General features: G+C 47.0%; 1 protein-coding gene across 5 annotated transcripts in view; it reads right to left on the reverse strand.

The window, feature by feature from the left end:
* Positions 1–7385: 7385 nt before the first annotated feature.
* Positions 7386–15403, reverse strand: part of FAM107A (family with sequence similarity 107 member A) — a 71095-nt gene continuing 63077 nt past the window's right edge. For 3 of the 5 annotated variants that reach the window (XM_073350914.1, XM_073350913.1, XM_073350915.1), the window contains 2 exons: positions 12429–12585; positions 7386–11373 (listed from right to left, as the gene is read on the reverse strand). In XM_073350914.1, coding sequence (XP_073207015.1) covers positions 11266–11373; positions 12429–12585 — 265 coding nt within the window. In that variant the 3' untranslated portion in view covers positions 7386–11265. The remainder of the gene's footprint in view (positions 11374–12428; positions 12586–15403) is intronic. The other 2 variants (XR_012159744.1, XR_012159743.1) reach the window with 2 other exon arrangements.

Consider the following 15403-nt stretch of genomic DNA (forward strand, 5'->3'; position numbering starts at 1 on the left):
TTGAATTGTCCTAGCTAAGACATTCCAAGCAAAAGTTCAAAAAGAAATGTACCTGACTTCTTACCTGAATCTGTTGCACCAAAGAGAATAAGTAATGTTGCAAATAAGGAGATAACAAATACTAACTTCATTTCTCCTTATTCTCAAATGTGTGTCCTTTCTTCCCCTCAAACTTTAAGGCCCTTATAATACTCTACCTGCCGAAAGACACACCCTCCAGCATCTTCAGAGGAAGGCAAGCCACAGCTGGCATTAAGCCTGTGATTTCGGGTTTCACTCCACTTATTAAAAATGCCTTTCAGGAGGTGAGTGTTTTCTGATGACAGATGAGACTGAGTTAAATAGGGTTTAATGCAGCCAGGATCTCAAATTCTCACTCAGAGATGTCGTTTCACTGGACTGAAAGCCATATGTATATTCAACAAAGAGCTGGCTGTTAACTGTGTATTTTTCCACTGCTTTCTATTGGCTGGAATCAGAAGGGCTCAGCAGTGTGTGTAATATATTCGCTCTTGCTAACAGCGAGCTTCCAACAGCTCAGGTAGTTCGGCCCTTGTGAAGCCGGGGTATCGGAATTCTAACCCCACTGTCACTTTCATATTGGGAAATTCTATAGTGCCATGGTATGCAGCGTAATTACAAACACAGAGTTCATGGCTTTGTTTTAATGCTAGAGTCAACAGACCCCTCAAGAATATATTGCGTAGTATTCGAACTAGAGCGATGTGAAACGCAACACCTTTCATTCACAGAGGTTCATACAAACATTTTAGTCCACTCAGAATTTCTACTAGTTTCATGTTAAAACCATGAGCGTCACATGATCTCTCTGTATGATCAAAGATCGGCCTTAGGGTCACTGAGAAGATGTGTGAATCCCAGGCTATGGCTACACCAGAGAGCTTACAGCGGTACAGCTGTAATGACTCCAGCCCCTGTGAGCGGCGGTAGCTATGTTGGTGGGAGAAGCTCCCCTGCTGACGTAGCACTGTCCACTTAAATTGGCATAAATTATGTTGCTCAGGGTGGTGGCTAATTCACCCCCGGTGCAGTGCTTAATTTGTAATGAAAGAGATGCCGGGGCTGAAGCAATTTTTTTACATAGCCAGGGCTATGAACTGCTGAGCCTAGAGCCCCCCCCCCCCCCGGGGGGCTCAGCCTTGGCCCAAATTAAGCACTGCCCCTGGGTGATATAGCTTATGTTGACTTAAGCTGTAGTGTAGCCATAGTCAGTGAATGTCTTCACCGTATCTGGGATGAGCCTCAATTGCAAAATCTAAAGCCAGGAGAGTTTTGGGTTTCATTGCATTTCATCCACCTCAGTTCAGAACAAGGCACAAAAGCATTCACTGTAGATTTAACTATTTTGTTTAATTTTTTCTATGCCGTGTAGTGTTAAGACTTATTAGGACGTGGAAGGCACTCAGCACATTGCAGAATGGAGCTCTCAGTTAAAGCCCTCTCTCTTAGGGTTGCCTTTTGCAAGGTAGTTTAATGTTCAACGTGTTCGTGCTGCAGAAAAGGGAAAGCTTAAGCTGCGGTAGAACATGAACACGCGCAGACGTCCCAAAGCCATTTCACAGCACAATGAAAAAAAAAATCTCTTTGTTCACAGTTACCAGATTACTTGGCGGTGAGTGAAAATGAGTGCACCATAAGCATGGGCTTAAGCATGGCAAGACTATTACTAATTTCAATAATTTATGAGCTCCACAAAGTACGGTCATGAGAGTTAAAAAGAGAGACCATCTAAAATGACACATATCGGTACTAACGATTCTAGGAAGTCCACCGCAGGGGAGCAAGAGAACAAAGGTGAAGTTCTGAGAAGTTACTTGGTCCCTTGTTCTAAAGAGCTCTGCAAAGCAGGCCAAGAGCCATATAACAGCAATTCGAAACCTGGTTGGAATTTGTAACTACAGTCGGCAGCACAAATAGGCCTAAGTCTTTTTGTCCTTGCTGTCTGTGTCAGTTGCAGCCATCTTGCTATATCCGTTGCAAGAGGCCAACAATTAATGCAGTGACCAGTTTGGACAGTCAAAGGTAAGCTTGCTCTAAACAGCAGTCTTGTGAGCTCTCTCTTAAGGAGCGTGGGCCAAATGGAACAATTCCTCGTATTTTACCTTTAATAATTCCTCTCATGCCAGAAGATCGGAGTTGGGATTTTGCATTTTTTCCAAACTCTCCATTAGGCCAATGGGCTTCCATATGCTGGGAGATTCCTGGTTGTTATGAAGGTTGGGGGAAGACAGAGCTCTTCCTTCCACATGTTTTGGTGCCCTCAGTAGTGAAAATGTGAGTGATATCATCAGGGCCAACACCAAGGTTTAATCAGTGACCTCCAGAGGTAAAAGCGTGAGTCTCTGCAACTTGGGCTAAAGAGACAGTCTTTCTAGAGAAGCCCTGTAACAGACTGACAAGCTTTGTGGATGGGGCAGAGAGAAGATTGCGTAACACACACTGAGCAGCGAGCTCCAGGGATTCGATCAGTTCGCTTTGTGTTGGATTGTGGTGTCCCAGCTTTACCGTTTCTTGTCTGGGCACATAGCTGCTGCCGTTTCCAGCACAGCGTGCTATATTGTGGTTGCTACAGACTTTTGCCATCTGTTTAATTTGGGACTGATAAGGACCTCAAGCTGAACACAGATCCAGACGTTCTCTCTTAATGTAGTAGTTTCCTAGATCTAAAACAATGTGGTTTTGGTGGATGTGACTAATCGACAATTGGAGCTCAGAGGGCTCTATAGTAGAAGAACATCTGTAAAATCCTAAAATCACATGTGCAAGAGAGAGACAAGGTGGGTGAAGTCATATTTTTTGTATTGGACCAACTTCAGAAGCTATCACCTCACCCTTCTTGTCTCTAATATCCTGGGACCTACAAGGCTACAACACCACTGCGTACCACATTACAATAGAAACACACTGTAGAAACGCAGAATGTCACCGAAGGTTTGTGGGTGGTTTATTTCCATCCTGCCACTAGGGTGCAGCATGTCAGTCATTTCATTATTAGTACACAGGTGTAGTTGCATTTCACCAGGGCACAAAGGGTTGTCTGTGAAATCCCAGTTTATACACACGGTTTATACCCATGCACAGTAGTGTGTTCTACTTAAATCAGGTACCCCAGTTAAACAGGTACAACTCCTATGACTTCAGTGGGAGTCACAACCATGCATGTGGGGTGGGCAGGTAGCCCTTGGTAAGCAGCTGGAGAATAAATATAAGAAAACGTTTACAAAGTTGACAGGAAGGAGACACGTCATGGTCTTATATTTATTATTCTGGGTACAATTTTTCCTATTGGCAAAAGTGCTAGGGGTGTAGATATGAAACCCTCTGAACAGAATTTGACATAATTTAATATTTGACTCACTGGAACAATTGACGCCACGTTATATTTGAGCAGAGAGTTCAGTAAAAAGTGTTTCTTTGTATTGACTCTATTTCAGTATATTTCTACTATATGATGGTCTTGTCTTGTATTTCAACTATTATAAACCTGGTCACCTTTGTGATATTTTAAAAATCATTTTATAAATGATCCAAATCCAGAATATTGTCCAGGGTGCAATTTAGTATTATCTTATTGTTTTGCTTTTCTCAGGGTAGACTAGACTGTGCATCCAACATGACTGTAATGTTTTGGGTGGGATTGTTAGTTTCCATGCTTTAATTTTAAAATAAAACATAAAGAAGGTAAAACCAGCCTGTGTGAGATTTTATTGGGGTGGAGTTTTTTTCTCATCTGATATGCATGCACAGCTGCAAATCACTGACCCAGTGGCTCTCATATCAAGGCTTAAGGTGCGTAGGGGACATGCTGATAAACAGGCTGCTGATGGAAAAGATACTGCTACCGTAGCTCTCTGAAACAGGTATCGGGTTTTGTGTAATTGTGTCTGAGTTAACGTACTGACGCTCGATGAGCAGCACATTTGCAATGACAAATAGGGGTTATCAATCCATAGTGGTCTGGCATCTGAACATTTCTGGGAATGAGTCAGTCAGCATCTTCTCTGACACGTGTAGCTGTGAATTTCCTGTCGAGAGAAGCAGCTTGCTTATTGGTGAGGGCAGGGCGGGGGAGGGTGTCTGACAGGTGGACCTCCTAGACGCAGTTCTAGGCGCTGATGCTGGTTTGCTGGGTGGTGGCTTTTCAGAGGAGCTCAGCATATCTCCAGGTTTCAGTATTCCTCACTCACCTGCTCTGTTCCTCAGTTTCCCCACCTGTAAAATGGAGATATTAATACCTGCCTTGTAGGGATGCTTCAGGACTTACTTAATTAATTTAAGGATTTAACTGCAGTCCTTGAGGCCCTAGAAGGGCAAAGAATGATTATCGATTGTTTTAGCCAATTTTTCCTTCTAAATTAACTCTTTTCAATAGACTCCTTAAATATTTGTTTGCAGCATCCAAAGCAAAATGGCTTCACAGTAAAAGTTTTTTCATCTTGCCACAGCTCTTATTTCCGCACCTTCCCCTTATGTTTCTTTGTCACAGACTTTGTCCAGTTATTTTAATCCAAAGAAAGATCTCAGTTCCACGCTGGACCTAAGAATGAGACCTGTTCTTGCTAACACTCATATGCAGGCATTCAACCCAGGCCATGCGAGGTGTCTGCTGCTCACTGTGATAATACACATCGCAGCATGACCAGGTTAGAGGAGTAACTATTACTAGTTATTGATTTATAAATGTGTGCAGCTTTCTGAATGGAAAGAAAGACAAAAGCAATTGGTGATAAAATGTTAATTATTCTGTGTCTCTGTAGAGAGGAATTTGGACCCCGATAAACCACTCTCTGTTAACAGCTGACGGTGAAAACTCAGCCTATCTGGTTTTGGGATGCGGCTGTCTCTGGCCGAAGGCCTGGGATCTTGCGTGCGTGTTGGTTTGTTTATATCGTGCATCCAGGCGCAAGCACAGAAAATGGGAAATGTGCCCAAATGGGAAAACATATCTCCCCTGAAAACAAATGCCAGCCATGGAGGGGGCTTGCTCCTCCTTCTCCCAAACGAACAGGCAGAGGTGCTTTCACTTTGTTTTCCATGTCAACTGTTAGTATGGGACGCCCAGTGAACGTGGCGTCTGCCCCCGTTGGGTATGGCACAGCACCAGGGTAGGGCCCTTTGTTGTATTAGTTAGCTGATCTGAATGGCGTCGCCTGGGTTATCACACAGTGAGCGCAGCAGCGTGAGGCTTCTGCTCTCACCCCACCAGGGTTTCCAGAGGAATGCCAGGGACTAGTGCTGGTAACGACATGACTGATTGCATTGCCAGGCTGCAGTCAGAGCACCCAGCCTTCTCCTGCACAGGGGCCATGCTAGCCTTTCCTGCCACGCGAGCGCCTCTTCTCTGGAATTAGAATGCTGGTAATTAGAGCGGGTTGGGACTTGCTCCGTTAAACGTCTTTTTGTTGGAAAATGCTGATTCATCAAAAGCGAAACTTTTCCCGGGAATGTGTCGGTTTTGCTGACACTCTCCTTGGGAAGGTTTCTCAGGCCCTGGATGAGTTTTGGGAGCGAGGAGGAAGAAGGCGTGGGAGAGACCCCCACCCTAGGATAGACTGGGGAGTCAGGGCTGGGGACAAAGAAGACCCAGGCCCAAGTCTCTTCTCTGCCTGATTCAGACTAGGGACTGGAACTTGGTTTTCCCCATCCTAGATTGTTCCCTGCTCCCTCACAGCTACTGGCTGTTCTGGGGTGGGTCCCTCTCTCAGTTTTCATGGAAAACTTTGGACGATCTCAGGGTTTGGGACCAATGTCAAAGTCTTAAACATTCTCATAGGATAAGAAATCTGTTTCCTGCCCACCTCCGCTGGGAACGGCGTTGGGCAATGACAGGGGGTTATCAGCTGCAATAGCGTGTTCCTTTACATTATGGATGCTCTAGAAAACCTGCGTGTAAAGATACTTAGTGACTATGGCCCAGCCCAGTGAAATCAGTCACAATGGCCTGTCTTCCTGAAGAGTTGTATGAAGGGGCAGCTGTGACCCTAGGAGCACCCCAGTGCTGTTGTCATGGTCTGTGGCTAAAAGGTGTCATGGAGGGTGTTGTATGCAAACTGGCAACACGCTGGTCGGTAAAAGGCTTGCGTGGCATATGTATGGGTGATACGTGAAACATTATAAATATATGCTGGAAAGATGCTCTTCAAACGTGTTTGGCAGGTAGAGCATACGTCATCCTGCTCTAGGCAAAGGACTATGGCCTGGCCTACTTGGAGGTGTCTCCCATGAGAGACAATGAAAGCACAGCGACAGGCAGGGCATCAAACTACTGAGTGGGGGAGATAGTCACTTAGCTAGCATGGCAGGGGGAGACTGCTCACATTAACATGGTGTCAGCAACCTGGTGGACGTAGCAAGCTGAGCTGCAGGAGAGCTTCCTGACTTTGAAAACAAAGAGAAAACTTTGAGACTCTATGCAGAGAGAAAAGGCCATTTTGGCACTAGTTGCCCGAGGAGACAAAGAAGCCCAGCGCTTTGTGCTGTGTGTGTTGGATCCTAGGCAAGGAGTGGCCAGCCATGCCAGAAGAACACCTGGAGGGAGGAATCTACTGTGTACAAAAGATGGGTTCGTGACATTAGGTTTTAGTCTTTCTTAGAAGAGTATTTTAATTTTGTTTGTTTGTAGCCATTTGTATCCCAATTCCTTCCACCTGGTGTCTCTTAAATCTCTGGTCTGTGTTAATAAACCTCATCTTGTTTTATTACACAACGAGCTCAGTGCAGCGTTTCAAACTGGAGAGTGCAATCCCCAGCCAAGCTCAGAGGCTGGTGCTGGCTCTTTAAAGGAGCAGCCAACTTGACAATGGTTGTGAATGCTACAGCCCTGCAGAGGAGACAGCTTTGTGGAGACTCAGGGCTCAAGGGGCTGTTGGGATCACCCTGCAAGTCACACACAGGCTGGTGGAAGCTACGGGGAGGGCACTGTGCTGTAAGCAAGTCGCTGGCATCAGGGCTCTGAACCAAAGCTGCACAACACAGACGCACCCAGGGTTACAGAGCGGGAGGTGACACCACCCCTTCCTGGTCTGGGTGAACCCCGAAGCGTCACAGCTGCTCGAGACCCTTACCAGAGGGATGTGTTCAGTAGAGTCGCTCTGCTACGGTTCCTCACCTGGTTTTTTTTAAAGCATTTGGGCCTCGACTTTTCAGTTTGGAAATTAAAAAAATAAAGGTTTCCGATTTTAAGAGGGTGGGTAAGGAAGGCCTTACAGATATGGGGCCTGCTCCTGCATAGTTACTTTCAGTAAATTCAGTGTGAGTTTTGGGTGATCAAGAAATACAGCACTGGGCCCTGGAGAGGAAAACATTTTCTTGTTGAGCCTGATACTGCAGCACTAATGGACCAATCAACTGTCAGACTTCAGTGATTTAATTTGAAATCATTTTATTTGGCTGTTGTCTGCCTTCATCCGTGGAGCTTTTTCAGTTCCTTGTGGAAAAGAGCAAAATATACAATCATCACTTGATTTATTTGCTGATCATCTTTCTTCAGAAATGTGTGCATTAAATAATGTGAGCAACAACAGTTAATTTGAATAAAATTGCATAATATATAAGTGCATATACATACACACATACAGTATGTATCCTATGTAGAGCATTATATAGCATAAACAATGCAAAAGGTTGTCTTTTCAGTAATACTGGGAATGTGCATCGTTTGGGTAAATCACATTTATTTGCGGAAGCATTTGAAAGGGATACTAGCAGGAAATTTAGGCCCATCATTTAGGTTTTTATTTAAAAGGCAAAAAAAAAAAAAAGTTTTACAGAACCTAGTAATGTAATAATGATAGTACTGTTGTCACTGATCAGTTTCTTTAAAATTCCGTGACAACTGATTTTATTTTCTTTGGCTTTAAACATTCCCCGCAGTGTTTACAACCTGAACAGTGTGGCCAGACTCCAGGGTCAGGACCAGAACCTGACTAGAAACTTGTCTCCTGCATTTTTCTAGGCCGAGCAGAGTGGGGGTGAAATACAAATGGTATCTGCGGTGAAAGGACTTTTCAAACGCTTTCAGTTTTCACACCTTAACCGGTTGCTGGGTAACACAGATGAGGATATGTGTGTTTGAAAATGATGCAATTTTAAACTTGCTAGTAAACCCTTAAATACTCACAGCATCATTTCAAACGTGCAGCCCCTTAGAGCCAGAGCCTGCAGTTCTTGCTCAGGGTGAACGTCTTCCTCTCTCCCAGCCTGTGCTGAGGGCTGAATGCCAGGGCTAGGGCAGAGGGACCCCTCTTCTACCATGTGGAACAGGGAGCAGGGAACCAGGCAACTGATTTGCGAGTGTTACTCTAGCAATTGGGCTGTCGTTGATTATGGCGAGCTCGGCGGCTCTGGGCAGTGTGTGGCCCTGCTGGCCCCCCTCCGCGTGGCTCAGTCTCCACCACGGCACGTGATGCTTTGGAGCCTGGCTGTGCAGTGCACAGGGGCACGTGGCGTCTCTCTGGTGTGGGTCTGCCCTCTGTGACTTTCGGTTCGGCTGTAGTTTGGGCCTTGTCTCTCCATGGGCAGGCAGATGTCTTCTGGCGTCGCTGGGGAACTCACCCTGAATCAGAAGTGCATGATTTGGCCCCTCCCTTCTGTTAGAATACACCCCACCTTTTCCTGCCCTGCAGCCTCAGTGAATCCCAGGTTGCAGTCATGCTTTACCATCACCTGTAACCGAGACACTTGGTCAAAATGTGACACAGCACAGGTCTCCGCCAACACGAGCCTACTCAGCCAGTCCACTGACAGGGATTTACAGACTCGCCCATGTTGACCTTGGCCCTCAGCTTAGCCAGGCCCTGCTGGGTGGTTTTCATGCTATGGATTAAAAGGACACGGTTGCTACCAGTACTGCAGGTTTTCCTTTATGCAAGCGCTTAGCTCTTTTTGCAGTGCAGGGAGCGGACATATGATCCTGTGCTCTGCTTATGGTGAGCAATTAGCCTGGAGCTTAACTGGTGCAGGCTGTCTGCACTGGGGTGAGTTTCACCTTTAGAGAAGTCATGTTCGTTTGTTTCATTTCTTGGCCATGTTTAATTAAGACACCTTAACCAGTGCTGTAACCCCTGGGAGGAAAGCACTGAAGCCATCAGAAACCTGGCTTAGTTAGGTTTGGCTAATAACAATGTTATTTAAGTTGATGCTACTGAGTGGGTGTAACACAGTGTTCTTCACAGCCATATGTAAAATGTTCCCAACTGCTCCCCTTTTGTGTCGGTGAGAAATTTCTCTTTAAAAAAACCCACAATACTGCTTTTTCCACACTGATTGCCCAAGAAGCTAAGCGAAAAGCTGCATTTAGCGGAAAGGATGGAGTAGCTGATTTCAGACGGAATTGGCTCTATGCTGAGGAGAGGCGCTAGCTTTTGGAAACAAACACTAGTTTAGAATAAACACGCTGGGTGAGGTGGTGCTAATCTCCACAGAGACAGTGCTGGGAGCTGGAGCTCTCATGAACCAGATTCAGCTAAGGGCTTCCAGGGTCTGATAAGGCTGCCACAGTACCCGGAGATACCTGGGTCACTGCTCACGACTCGTTGCTGGGTTCAGATATTTCCTCAAGCTGCCAGAATAAGCAACAGTCTCTTGAACTAGCAGAGCTTGGGGAGACCAGAAAATGTGTTTGTGGGGGGTTGCTTTAATTTTTTAAGAAAGATGTGATGAATCCCCAGTGCTCATTGACTTTGCATGTGAATCCGCTGGGGCTCACACAGTGGATATTGTTTAATCACCTGATGCCTTTGTCACAGGCCAGGCCCACTGACTGCTGTGATCAGACAGTCGGTATCCAAAGGCAGCCAATAGCTTATTTTGCTCTCACATTTTATCGGGGACACAGTGAGTGATAAGAAGCCAAGAGCCAGAGAATTTTTCTCCAGACTGGAACTTCCCCAAAGTTCAGGCATGGGGGGAGCTGAAGTTTGGGTCAGGAGTGAGGGAGTTCTGACTGCAAAGGTGCCGCCTTCCATGGCAACACACGCTGGACGCTGCCACCATGAACACTAGAAGATACTCTGCATTCGTGGCAAATGAGCATGGCCACTCTCCCCTTAACAGGCCTCCAGGGGAAGAGGATAACAATGGACCATGACCATGTATTTTGCCGTGATCCACATCTGCTCCTCACTCACAAAAACTGGTGCAGGTCCCAGCTATGCAGTAGCACTAAGTCGAGCTGCTGCTAGGTCTGAGGGGCTTTATACTGACCCCTCCACCCCAGCTGTGCGAGCTGTCAAGCAATGCACCAGGAACACGCTTTTCAGAGCTGTTAAAATAACAGGTGTCTAGCGGGGGGGGGGGGGGGGGAGGGACCCAAAGCCCAACAATCTGGAGGGAAGAGTCAATGAATCTGCTGCTCTGACTCTCGGGATGAGCTGCTCTGGCCCAAGGGGACCTGCTGGCTGGGCAGGGTGCAGTTTGGTTAACCCCAATGCTCAGAACTCCCAGTCTTTGCTTTAAGTGTCTGACATTAGCCTTAACCCGAGGTGGCCTCTGCGGTGCAGCCCAGTGAGCTACCTGCTATGTAGCTACGTCCTAGTGCGTTATCAGATTTTCAGTGTAAGTTCAGGACCGTTACCAGGATCCTGTTTGGCAAGGCTGACTCAGAAACATGCAGATATGGGACTTGAGTTTCTCACAGCAGCTAAACAGGGGAGTACTGCAAGGACACATAGCTTCTCTAAGGCTTAAATCTTACAGCCACCCTCTAGCTCTCCCATCTGGCCCCTGCGCGTCACTGAGGCCATGCCCAGCAATATGCAGGATCATCCCTTTAAGGTGTCACCTGTAGGTTTCCAGGGAGCCCTCCCAAGCTACAGCTGCTGTCCTGGAGATTTCAGTACCAGCAGCCACACGGCCGGAGATCATCTGGGATGATTACTTAGGAGGGTTTCCCAAACCTGTCACTCCATAAACGCCTCTGTCTTGAGCATATGCTGTATCTCAAGGGGTTAACCAAGAGTTAATAGGGATAGATGTTAGCATGGACCCACAAACTGAGGGGAAAATGACATCATTTGCCTCCACATCTTCTCATGTGAGTACTTCTACTGGCAAATACTGCACCTTTACCATTTAAATACCCTGTCCTGGACGGGAAAGCCCTTTTATGCATTTCTACTGGAGCAAGCATTAGTAACAGTAAGTAGCTCCAAGGACATGGCTGTAAATGTCCACCACGTACAAAGATGTCAGTGTGTAGGTATTAGCCCCAGCTTGATATGATCCTCCGCTTAGGTTTGGCAGATGCTACACTGCTTTCTCTTCCCCAGTTAGCGTTGATGTTCTTCTCAAGTTCTCTTTTACTTTAATAAATTCTGGTGCATGTTCTTCATGCTTCTCTTGTCCTCTTTCCAGCTAGATGAAAGAACAGCGACGGTTATTAGCCTGCTAGGGAACAGAAGTGCAAGCCATTCACTACATTGTTGCATGTTGCACACTTAATTACTATTGGCCGGAGTCTGTTGCTCTTACTCACACCGAGTAGCCCCTTGTTCTGCTATTAGACCCGTTGGTTTCAGTGGAGCTATTTATAGAGTCAGGTACTACTTAATGTGAGTAAGGGTAGCAGATCTGTCCCTACAGAAATAAACAATGGCTAATTATAAAGTCTCATGTTAATGTAGTTATTACGCCTGGAACAGCTAAAGATTTCAGTTGTATGTAGTTAGAGAAACTAGACAGTAAAATCGGAATGAATGTCACGCAGTCATCTGGGCTGGCAGCAGGTCTGAAGGGAGGGGCCGGTCCCTGCCAGGCATGGGCGTAAGGAACGCTGTCGAGTAGGGCTGGCCGGCAACAAAAATACCGGTTTGTGACAAATGTCAAGGTGTTGCCATTAGGTTTCGTTCTGCAGCAGAACAGACTGAGACCTTTTGAAATTTTACACCCGGAAATTGAGAGCGAGTGACAGAGAGTCTAGCCAATAACCCAGTGGTGAGGGCGTGCACCTGGGATGTGAGAGGCCACATCAGGCAGAACAAGGACCTGAACCTGGCTCCACATGGCCTAGGTAACAACCCTAACTGCTGGATTACTGGCTATTTCCAGGTGGGTCGCCCTCTCCCTGCGTTTGACCAGAAATTCCATCCTGGACCTGAGAAACCTTCCAGCAAAAGCTTTGTCCATCCCAATACTTTCCCGGGGAAGGTTTTGGTTTGAGCGATGGGCATTTTCTGGTCAACAATTTCCGGCAGTCTCCGGCAGGTGTTGTGCCAGAGGCTGCCCGCTGGGGGCCGACTGGCTTCGCGTGCCACTACTCAGCCACTGTAGTTCCACAGTACCACCTCGCGCTCGGGGTAGAGAAAAGGCCATGGCTCCGTTCTGATGGAGCGCAAACCCTCTCTTTGGACGTGGCCCTTGTGCAGGGCACTTAATATAACATTGGGAGTGATTTAAAATTCAGTTTCTACCTGATCCAGCCTCTGCTGTCGCTTCAGGAGCTCTTGTTCAAATGGAGATTGCAGTTTCTTTGCCTCTTCTTCTTCCTTTTTCTGCCTGAGCAGCTGATTTCGCCGTCGGTGCTCAAGCACTCGCTGGAGCTCAGGCTTGCTCTCCACACCCAAGCCTCTGTGAATAGAGCACAGAGTATTTCTGAGCCGGAGCCCTTCAGCCCTGACTCTCATTGCTGTTAGAGGTGTGTGGAGCCTGCCGGTTCAGAGAGCTGGGGCGCAGTCTTCAGATCCAAACAGGAACATGGAAGACCTGAGCCAAAGCCCGCTGAAGTCAACAGAGAGATTCCCGACAGTTTCAGTGGGCATTGAATGGTTCTAAATGGCCCTTCCTCACCCACCGAACAATGACGCACGGCCTGGTGCCAAAATCGAAATAAATCACAGTAAATGAGATGGAAACTCACTTATTCCTGGGGTGGAGCTTATCCACTCTCCGAAACGACATGCAAAACCCAAGCAACATTAAAATAACATAATGAAGATTTTACACTTTAACTATAGGTTAATGACGTTTATTGGCTGGGAACATGTAGCGATATGTACCTGCTGTTAACCCATTAATGCATTAATAGGGGATGTGTAACATGTGTGATGTTTACAGTGCGTGGCTGGGAATCATGGGCATAGAAAGCTAGCCAGATCTGGTGCCCCATGTCCATTGCCACCGTCAGGTTCTGTGAGTTGGGGGAAGTGGGACAGTCTGCAGTGGCCTTTCTTATTGATTTGTAGCTAATTCTAAAAAGGGATCACTGGGCTGTGAGCCTGTCATGGAAGTCACAGATTCTGTGACTTTCCAGGACCTCCATGATTTCTGCAGTGGCCAGTGCAGCTGGCTCCGGGGCTGCCCAAGCATGGGCAGCCCCTGGGCCAGCTGCACGGCTGCTGCTGGGGCAGTCCCAGGCCACTGCCCCCTCCATCACCCAGCAGCAGAAGAAGAGGTCTCGATCGCTGTGCCCCCCCCCGCCCCAGCAGCAGCAGGGGTCCTTGGCTGCCACCACCCGTCCCCCCTCTCCCCAACACCTGCAGGGGTTCTTGGCTGCACACCACTGCCGATCCCCCCCCAGCACCCACGGGGGTCCTGGGCCAAGCACTGCCCCCCCCAGAGCACCCACGGCATTCCTGGGCCACTCCCTGCCCCGAGCACCCGCAGGCCACCCCCTGCCTTAGTGCACCCAAGATTTAGTCAGGGGACTTGTATAGAGTACAAGTCATGGACAGATTACGGGCCATGAATTTTTGTTTACTGCCCGTGACCTGTCCATGACTTTTACTAACAGTCCCGGTGACTAAAACGTAACCTTAATCGTGTGTAACTTTATAAGGCTGTTTAAGTGCCTGAGTTTTTTCTTTTTTACCGGCAAGGGGAGTGGGTGCCAGCAATTAGCCCTGCAGTTTACCTCTAGCCCTCAAGCAGTTTATTTCCTCACTGTATCTAGTCTAGGTCCACCTCCACTCGCTTTATGGCTCTGCTGATTTTAGAGCTGGAGCTAACAGAGTGATGCTCCTGCCTGATGTAGAGAGTTTGGGCCTTTTGGCCAAAATAAAAGGCCCCTTTTCCTGAACGCACAAGTGTCTGTCAATAACGGAGGCAGTTTCACCCCTGAGATGTGTATTAATACAGCAGTGCTGGTCCGAGGAGCCGAGGTCTGCGACCTGATGGGCTCACTGGAAATGAGACATGTCCGGAGCTTTCACCTGCGTGTTAGCACATTGTAGGCACACGAGAGAAGGTCCTGAAGCAAATCCCTAGATTCAAGCACCTTCCATCATTGGGATGTTCAAAATCCAACCAGAACTAGATTTGGATTTTTAAAACGCCTCCAACCTTCTTCATAATGGGCCACATGAACCCCTAAGACACCAGGTCAGAAGAACTCATGACTAGTTGATTCTCTATCTATAAAACACACCAAAACCACATTAAAATAACAAAGCCAAACACTCAGAAGTCAGGAAATGCCAAAATTAAAGCTTCCTGTGCATATGCATTATGAGACAGTCACCAATTACATGGGCACATATTGTTATTTTCATTAGGACCCCTGCCTCAGTCAGTGCACAGGGTGGGTGGTGTACAGGCCGTCTTAATTGTGGCATTTCCTAACTTGTGAGGGCTTAGCTATGCCACTTTAATGTTCTTTCAGCAGTGTTTGTGTGTGTGTAATTTCCTAGGTTTTTTTAAAAAGCAAACTGGCATCATAGTGACACGCACGTGGGTGATCGGCTGGGTTAGACCCTTCAGATCCACCTCACACACACCCCTCTGCCGTTTGAGCAGCAACTGATAGCAAGAGCAGGTTGTCACTCTCTCGCACACACAGGCACACGCACTTTGCCAGTGGGTTTCACTTCTGCCTCTTCCCCCACAAGCTTGACCACTCTGGCTGAAACTTTTTAAAAAACAATTCAGCCTGAACAGACACCTGACATAGACAGTTTCAACCCAAATAGTCATCAGTACCTGAAACCAGGGGTTTAGAATGGGAAGGGTTGGGCAACCTGCCCTGGCGAGATAACAGAATGAGTGAGAGGCTCAGGTGACTTGCCCGGGGCTGCATAGGGAATTGGTGACAGAGAACCCAGTGTCCTCATGAGTCTAATGCCCCAAACACAAGATCACCTTTTTTCCTCTCTTTACACTACAGTGTGAGGGTCCCTACTCTTCTTCTAGGATTGGGGGAGGGTCTAAAATCTTCCCCACCACAGAGAAGATGAACCTGTCCCTTGTCAATATTAAAAATCCCTTTGATATAAATCACTAAAATCTCCTGTAATCACTTCTGCCTCATGGTGACTCCATACTTGACACATTTGCAACGCTTGCTCAGCTATAAATTCATATGAACTGATCCACTTATAGGGACACATCTACACTTGCTGAACTTTGAGAAGCAAAGACTTTGTTTAACTTTAGACTGACTGTGCTAAATTGT

This window comes from Lepidochelys kempii, chromosome 7 (genome assembly GCF_965140265.1).
Source record: "Lepidochelys kempii isolate rLepKem1 chromosome 7, rLepKem1.hap2, whole genome shotgun sequence".
NCBI lineage: Eukaryota > Metazoa > Chordata > Testudines > Cheloniidae > Lepidochelys > Lepidochelys kempii.